Source organism: Notamacropus eugenii, chromosome 5, assembly GCF_028372415.1.
Source record: "Notamacropus eugenii isolate mMacEug1 chromosome 5, mMacEug1.pri_v2, whole genome shotgun sequence".
Classification (NCBI taxonomy): domain Eukaryota; kingdom Metazoa; phylum Chordata; class Mammalia; order Diprotodontia; family Macropodidae; genus Notamacropus; species Notamacropus eugenii.
In genome coordinates this window covers 308887105-308896082 of record NC_092876.1, presented here as the reverse complement: position 1 = coordinate 308896082, position 8978 = coordinate 308887105, and the positions used below count along the sequence as shown (strand labels likewise).

Sequence of the window (8978 nt, the reverse complement as noted above, 5' to 3'; positions counted from 1 at the left end):
TAGGAGACTTTCCTTCCTCAATGAGTTGAGAAACTTGTTCAGTCTTTCTTTCCTTCTCAACTCTTGCCCTCTTATTAATATACGTAGTGATACTACCTCAAATACTTAAGTAACTCATTTTCCATGACCTGCTCCTCCATTACCCCTAACTATACACTGAAGGTTGTACCCTTGATCTTGCCTTCACCAACAAGTGTTCCACTTCCATGTTCATGAATTCCTTTATCTGATCCTATTTTATCATTCCATCTTTCTCTTTTTCTTCTGATCTCTACTTCTGTTTTGTGTCCTCACTGTAACCTCCAGTACTTCCATCTCTCAGTGGTTTCCTAGGCTATCATCCTTGTACTGGCTGTACTCTCTTCCCTTTTCTGTCATGATCTCTTGGTGAGCTAGTTCTACTCTACACCATCCTTTACACTCAATTCCCTTGGTGCCCTTATCTTATTGATCATTCTTTTTCAAGCCCCTGCCTTGGAAAGTCAACTGCTGCCTTCTGTTTTCTAATCATGTGCTGCTAATGGAATAAAAGAAAGTGAGTCCACTACAAATTTGTTACCTTACTTAAGCAAGGCAATCCTTTTCTGCCTTCCTAATTCATTCACTCTTCCACCTGTCATGCTACTCCCTCTTCCTCCTCTTTCAGTTGAGAATCTTGCCATATATTTCACTGAAAAAATTTAGACCTTTCACTCAGAGTGCCCTTTCCCTTTCCTCATCTCCATCTCATCTCACCCTACTCAAATGTCTTCCTCCACTATCTTCCCCTTCACTTGTTTCATGTGAGTTTTCTTCTCAGGACACTCTTTCAGATGCATCCTTTGTCCCATTCCATTTAGTCTTCTCTAGCAGATTACTTCCTCTATCATTCTCACTCTCACACTATTCTTTGATCTCTGTCTACTGGATACTTCTCTGTTGCCTAAGAAATACTCCCATGTCCACCCATCCTTAAAACAAAACCTTCATTTCATCCATCAATCCCCACTAGCTATTATCCTATATCTCCTCCCTTTTCTTGATAAAACTTCTTGAGGAAGCCATCTACAATCAATGCCTTCCTTCCTCTCTCCTAAACTCTCAGAAGTCTAGCTTCAGACCTCATCATTCAGCTGAAATGGCTCCCTCCTAAGTTACTAATCATTTCTTGATGGCCAAATCTAATGGCATTTTCTTAATTCTCATCCTTCTTGACCTCTCTGCAGCCTTTGACACTGTTGATTATCCTCTTTTCTCTAGATTCTATGACACCTCTCTCTCTCAGCTTTTTTCTCTTAGCAGCTTTTTTTTAGTCTCCTTTACTGGATCTTCATCCAGGTTGAGCACCCTAATTAAGGTTATTTCCTAAGGTTGGGACTAGGCCCTATTCTCTTTTCCCTTCTCCTCCCCTCCCCCTCTTTTCCTTCTTCCTTCTCCTTCCCAAACCTACCTTCTGCAAGAGACTTTGTCTGATCCCTTGCAATGCTAATGTTTTTCCTCTGAGATTCTCTCCAATTTACTGCACATTTATCTTGTTTATACATAGGTGTTTACTTGTCTCCCCTAATAGGGCTCCCTGAGAACAGGGACTGCTTTTGCTTTTCTTTGTATCCCCAGCACTTAGCTTAATGCCTGGCACATAGTAAGTGCTTAATAATATCTACTTCACGAAATCTATGATCTGTGACAAGTTAACAATAAGATATTGCAACCAAAAAAGCTAATGTGATCATAGCTTCCATTGAAAGTGTCCAGGACTGAGGTATGAGTCTTACTGACTTTTAGCTCAGTCAGAGATCTGTAATATTGTGTTTAGTTTTGGATGCCACCTTTCATGAAGAACATTGACCAGCTGGAGAGTATCCAGAGGAGGTGATTGAGAATGGTGAAGAGTTTAGAAGTCATGGCATGGTAAAATCAGTTGAAAGAACTTCTGCGTTTAATCTTGAGAAAAGAACAACTTCAAGAAGGCAGTATAGTTGTCTTCAGTTATTTAAAGGACTGTCGTAAGAAAATGGCAGTAGTCTTACTCAGTTTGATTCTAGATGGCAGATCAGAGAGTGGGTAGAATTTGCAGAGGCCTATTTAGGCTTAATGTGAGGAAAGATTTGTGGGATGCACTCCTAAGGAAGTAGTAGGCTTCCCCTAACCGGAGGTCTTCTGGCAAAGATCAGATGACCACTTGTTGGACAAGATGTAGAGGGAATCTTGTTCTGGTATGGATTGAATTAGGTCAGTGTTCTCCAAGCTTTTTGGATTTGACATCTCTCTTAGTAAAACGTTTAAGCATATGGCCCTAATATGTATACATTTACTTATTTATAAATTATATGCATAACTGTAGTCATAATTATGTACATATAAAATTACACAAACAGAAACATTTCAAGGAAGATATAAATATAAAATTTGTTGTTCATCCTTTATTTTCAAAGAGGACCAATGACATCACAATCTCATCCCAAAATCAATAGGGAATCACTGAATTTTATTGAGTAGGAAAGTAAACATGGTTCTTTAGGTATGGCCTCATTCTGGCAACTGTGTAAAGCAGAGGCATCAACAGTGGACAACACTCCCAAGTGGCTGAACAAGATTAAAATGCAATTGGGAAATGTTTAATAAAATAAAAGCACAATAGAGCACAGATAATGTTAATATGTGGTTTTCTAAGTCAGGGTGGGCAGCTGGGTGGAATAGTGGAGGCAGGAAGACCTGAGTTCAAATATGGCCTCTGACACTTAACTAGCAGTGTGACCCCAGCAAGTCACTTACCCCCTATTTGCCTCTGTTTCCTCATCTCTAAAATGAGATGGAAAAGAAAATGGCAGACCACTCCAGTATTTCTGCCAAGAAAACCCCAAGTGTGGTCATGAAGAGTCAGACCTAACTGAAAAACAACAAAAATCAAGATGCCCCTGCAGGTATTCTTACATATGGTTTGATGGCCCCATTTCTGTTTGAGTTTGACACCACTGGTATAGAGGATAGACTGGAAAAGGGAAAGAACTGAGGCTGGGAAATCAATTAAGAGACTATTGCACTATAGTATCCATGCACAGGTGATGACTTCCTGAACTAAGATTGTGTGAATAGACTGAGTGAGATAGAGATGGAGATAGAGATGGAGAACTGACAATAACTGAAAACAAACCAGATACATGGACCATGGTAGAGTGAGGAGTAATGAGGAACTGAAGATGAACCTTGGTGGTACCCTGGACAGCAACAGGGAAATTTGGGAGATTGATGGGCTAAGGGGAAAATATAATATAATGATATCTGAGATCCAAGTAACAAGCCACCCATGCAGACTCATTCTTTGATATTCATTCTGTCCCACCTACAATGCAAAGGGGAAAGAGGAAGCAACAAGGGAACAGGCGTTTGTTACACACCTATATGCCAGGTTCTGTGCTAAACTTTATAATTGATAATTATCTCATTTGATCCTCACAACAACCCCGTGAGGTAGGTGCTATTATTACCCCTTTTACAGTTGGAAGAAACCGAAGCAGACACAAATGAAATGATTTGCACAGTCACAAATAGTGTCTGAGGTCACATTTGAACTCAGGCCTTCCTGCGGCAGGGCTCTTATTCATTGGTCCTGACCCCAAGAAGAGCCTGCCCTTGCCCCAGTCCCTACTGAAGCCCCCAAGGTGATCTGGAGCCCAGGGACAGAGGAGAATTGTCCTAGAGACATACCTATGCAATTGCTATGGGTGATGGTTTATCCTGTGTTGAGGGTAGTTTAGTTTATAACTGCCTTGAGGGACCAAACACCTAGGTGAGATGGGGCAAGTTGGGAGCTTGCATAGGAGAAGCAGAATTAAGGAGTCATGGGGAATGAGGGTAGGTGTGTTTTGTTTTGGTTCTTTTTTTTTGGAGACAAGCTCCATCATCATAAGAAGGGTGGGACATGAAATGTTTTCCTACCTTATCCTACAACTGACTGATCACACACCCATTGGGGTCAATGATATTCTCCCTCTCATTACTGCTTTTTGCAATAATGCCTAGTACCAATTTTGCAAGAAATGTTTTTCAGGACAAACTTTTTATATATTGTTATCACATAGGGGACCAACCCCCTGCTAAATATTTTTTTTTTCAGATTTTCCTTTTTAAAGCTTTTATTTAGTATTTTATTTTTCCCTAGTTACATGTAAAAACAATTTTTAACATTTGTTTTTAAAACTATGAGTTCCAAATTCTCTCCCTTCTCTTTCTCCCTGCTCCCCCCCCCCCACCATTGAGAAGGCAAGCAATTTGATACAGTTTAGCCCTTGCTAATTTTTTAAGAAGGTACAATCTGAGCCCTCTTACTAAGAGACATAAGGAACCCACACTCATCAGTATCTTTGTTTATTGTGACTGCTTCTTAAATGTTTTCTACAAAGTAAAAACAAGGTACACAGACTTTAAATAGCATAGATTTGAAACGTGAACCTTACATTGTGACATTTAGGATTTCAAGAACTGGTTCAGGCACGTTTTTACCTCTAGGCACAGAGAAAAGATGAGGCTGTAACTGAGGTGACTTGCTGTCTTGGCAATGATATAGTCAATCAGTTTCCTGGTGAGGTAGGGAAAAAGTAGCTGCAGACAGAGGCCAAGAATAAAAATACAGCCGAGTCCATTGTTCAGAAGCTGATTATCTAAACTGTGGATTTTCCAGGTTCTTTGCTTCTTGTTTTCCTCCCATTGCTTACCTTTTAGGCATTTTGCTGCTCATTAGCACCTATTGCAAGAGGTGGTAGGGGAAGGGAGAAGTAGAAATCATTCTTCTACTTGTCAGCAATTTCTTTTTTAAGGTGAAGAACATAAGAACACTGTCTAATGAGGTTTTGGGATTATTGGTAGATTTCAAGTTTCCATGTTATTCCTGTGCTCCATTTGCGTGGAGTTGATGGTTCCTTAACTACACCAAGCAAATGATAAAACCTGTTGTCAGTCATCCTCTTCCTTCACTGACACATCCGAGAGAGTCATCTTGAGGCAGATTTCTACTGCTTGGCCTCAGACCAGCAGATGTCCAGTCATTTATTTGCCAAGAAGTGGAGAGTTGACTTTGCACAGTCTTCTTTTCATGATGTTCAATGTACTGATCACATCACCTTGCACTTCTGTTATCCTAAGGATTCTAATGCACTGCATAGACATGAATCATGGAACATCCCTGTGAGGGAAGGCAGTGCCTTACTTATTTCACAAGCTGGCTGGGAAATGGCACTGATTCTCAAGATGGTGGTATTCTAATCAACTGGACAGATTCTTCTGTACTTTGGCCACTACTGTGCTTGTGGTCTTTTCTATGGAGAGGCCATAGATTTGGGCCTGCCCCAACAGACTCAGGAAATGTACTGGGACCAATATTCCCCACCAGTGTGATGGAATACTGATTCCTTTGCTTATATTACTACAGATGTTTTTTCCCCTTTTTGTTCAAAGATCATGTTTTCCTGATAGGAAATCTGTTAACTGTCAAAGGAGAGAGAGCTTGGCTTACAGAAGAACACTTCTCTTCTTATCACCTTTCCTCACTCCCCTCCCCTCCATTTTCCTCTACTGGGAATTTGAAGAGGCTTTTTAATACTAACCCATAAGGGATGGCATATGATTTGATGGTAAATATCCTACAGCCCTGGGCAGTGTTCCAAACCCTGCACACTGCTCTTATACTTTTAGGCAGCAACACTTCACATTTGGAGCCCTGGCAGAAAAAATACCCTTCTGGTAATTAAAAAAAAAAAATAGTTCTCCCATTAGGAGAAAATCAGCAACGTTGTGGTTTACCAGTAGTTTGTCCTAGAGTAGTTACTCTGTTGTACAGCAGCCACTCTGCACAACTGTGACATAGATCACTTTGTGGGACAATACATACATACATATGTATATGTTGTATATCTATAGCTATCTGTCTCACACCAGCATTGTGAAGAAGGGCCTTGAGAAAGGCTTAACTTCAAAGCTGGGACCTTTTTTTCCCCCTTGACCTGAGTTTCCAGAATGGTGTTTTTCTGTCTTCTTGGGAGAGAATCAAAATAATGTTTTCAAAGGTGAGAAGGCACAATGGTTTCAAGGATGGTCATCAGAAACTTAAAGGAAGGAAAGAAAATTATGCTTCTACTCAGGATTGTGTTCATTAGCTGCTCTGGTAAGGAAAACGACTCCACACTTCTGCAGGATAATCAATTTTCAGTTGCCAGTGGTCATTTCTGACTTTCAGAAAGAAATCTTCCCCAGCTAGGGGAAGGATCAGGTAGAATAGCTCCAGTCCCAAAACCCCCTGGAGCAATGGGTGATGTTTCTGTTCCCTCCTGTTCACCCACAGTCATCTCCTGTCAGCATCCCTTTATTAGCTGGGGACCACCTTCTGGGGAGTGGGCCATGAAGAGTCAGTAGCACTTCTACCTGATGGCTGTTGCTGCATGAACCTGGAAAGTTGCATTCTGAGACATTCATTAACTGCCTTATAATTTTTACACTACATATTTGAAGCCATACCAGGGAGAACTTCTGCTAACAATACCGTTTTAACTGTGCTTTAGGCATATGTTATTTTAATGACTCAATTCTGGTAAAGCCTTTGGGAGAAGGGGAGAGAATAAAACACATTTGTCAGAGCAATAAATGTGTATATACATTTTACCTTCCTGCCTGTGGGAGAAAAAAAATATGCCTACATTTGTACTTTTCTGCAGATGTGGTCATAAGAGTATTGTGATCTGTTCTGCTAGCATCTGGAATTTTTAAAGCTAGATATTAACATCTCTGTGGCTTTACTTTTTTTTTTTTTGCTAAACATGATAATTCTAATAAATTCTATATATACATATATATGCATATCTTGAATATTACTGCATAAAGTAGCTTCCCAGGAATTCAGAACTTATCAACAAATATTCATATTTATCCACAATTATATCAAATTGCACAATTAAGAAAAAAAGCCCTAAGGTATTGATAGTGCATTAAGTATCACACATATGTCCCACAGAGAACACACAATTTACACGTGACTTGTTTTTTCAGTATTAGGGTAGTCAGTAGGCAACACAAACTTGACTGTAGCTTCCTTCTCCCAACCTCTTCTGATCCGTGCCAGTCGACAGCGAAGACAAGGCAAGAGAAACAGCCCTTTGGCCAGGATAACCACACACGGCACAAGCAGTGTAAGTGTAAAGGTGGGAGGTAAATAAAACTTGTAGCGGCTCTCTTCAAAGGCCCGGGTCCAGCCATAGGTGAGCGTGTGAAAGGTAGTGATCACCAGGGCCAGGAAGCCCAGGGTGGACTGGTGGGAAATAAAAGAAAACACGTCAGATAGTTGGAAATTTCCATTTCAAATGCTTCTAACCTTTGCAGTGATGCAGTATATGAATGACTATTCTGTTTAGTTTTATATCCTTCTATGGCCTAGCCTGTTTATGGGTCCATCTTTCAGTGCTTCATCCTCTCCTTACCCCAGAATTGATTTACAGTACGGTCAGAGAATGTAGACTCGTTTATTCTAACAGTGAAGAGAAGCATTATAAAGTTAAAATTTTCAGGGAAATATTGTTATATGTTGCTTTTATAAAGCCAGGTATCCACCCTACTAGTCCCTATAATAAGTCTGTGTGATCAGTGCAAAGATCAGTGGCCTAAGAGACCTGGGTTCTAGTTTTATTGCTGAGAATAATTATGACCTTGAACAAGTTGCTTTACCTCTCTAGATCTTGTCTAAACTTCTAGACGGTATTTCCAAGTGTAAAATGAGGATGACATCTGTCCTACCTACCTCATGGGGGTACTGGTGAGGATCGAGTGAGGTAATTTTTGTGAATGAGTTTTTGAAAGTATAAGCTATGGCATGGAAGCATGTGGTGGTACTGCAGCATATGAAACATGAAAGAATAATAACATATAGTAGGATGCAAGCCAAAATGTTCTCCCAAATACCCCCAGTATTTAATTTAAAATGTCATAAACAGCTATATCACATGAGGCAGAATTTGTAATTTCAGGATTGTAATGTTTGGGAATACTTTGATCTTTTTAGAAATTAGTCATTTTTTACCTTGTAAACTTCCGTTTAATCTTGTTTGACTCATTTTTGACTCATATTCTGATTCTCATCTAGTTCATTCTAGAAGGTCTAGAAGGACCTTCCAGCTACCCAACATAACTGCTAGTGTGGGTGTATCTCACCGAATGAGACATGATTACTGAAGGTTGCTTTTAAAACTTTTTTTTTTGCACAGGAAAGCAAATCTTCTACTGACATAATTATAATTGTGAGATGTTATCAAAAGAAACATTTTGGCCCCAAGTGAAAAGTGATGCTTACTATAAAAAACATTCTCAGTCCCTGAGAAGTAGATCAAAGTCTTAGCTTATTTGGCATTAGGGGAAAAACAAATCTAAAACTATTATATACAAAGGGGTGGATTTCGGGGAGCCTTTGTCTGGGTGACATAATAAATTAAAAGTCTCTAACTGCTAACCCTTTCCCATTTCAGGGATCCAATAGTCAAGATAACCATTATCTAGAAGGCTAGGTAATGCAGTAGAGGGTGTCCTGGCCCTGAAGTCAGGAAGGCTCGAGTTCAAATCCTTCCTCAGACAATGGACGAGTTACAACCTCACTTGCCATTTGTAAAATAGTGATAACAGCCTCTACTTCACAAGGTTGTTGTTAGATCCAAATAAGATACTAAATACAAGTGCTTTGCAAACCTTAATGTGCTTTGTAAATATTAGATGTAGCCTCATTTGTAAAATGAAAAAGTATGGAGAAAAACTGTCTACTAGTAGCAATCAGGTCCTCTTAGTTCATGTATCAGGTGTTTACTATGAGCTCTCAGATGGAGATCCCACAGTGAAACATGGGTTTGTTGCTAATTCTTCATGGAAAGTGCGTGACTAGGAAGTGTTCCTGGCTCAGGATGTAATAATATCCTAGATTAGTGAAGGTAGTCTCTTGACTTTTAAATCCCAGCATAAAGCCTGGGTAA

General features: G+C 39.8%; 1 protein-coding gene across 6 annotated transcripts in view; it reads right to left on the bottom strand.

Annotated features, from left to right (window-relative positions):
• Positions 1–2376: 2376 nt before the first annotated feature.
• STEAP3 (STEAP3 metalloreductase) overlaps positions 2377–8978 on the bottom strand; it is a 72623-nt gene continuing 66021 nt past the window's right edge. For all 6 annotated transcript variants that reach the window (XM_072613313.1, XM_072613314.1, XM_072613318.1 and 3 more), the window contains one exon: positions 2377–7276. In XM_072613313.1, the coding sequence (XP_072469414.1) occupies positions 6995–7276 (282 nt within the window). In that variant the 3' untranslated portion in view covers positions 2377–6994. The remainder of the gene's footprint in view (positions 7277–8978) is intronic.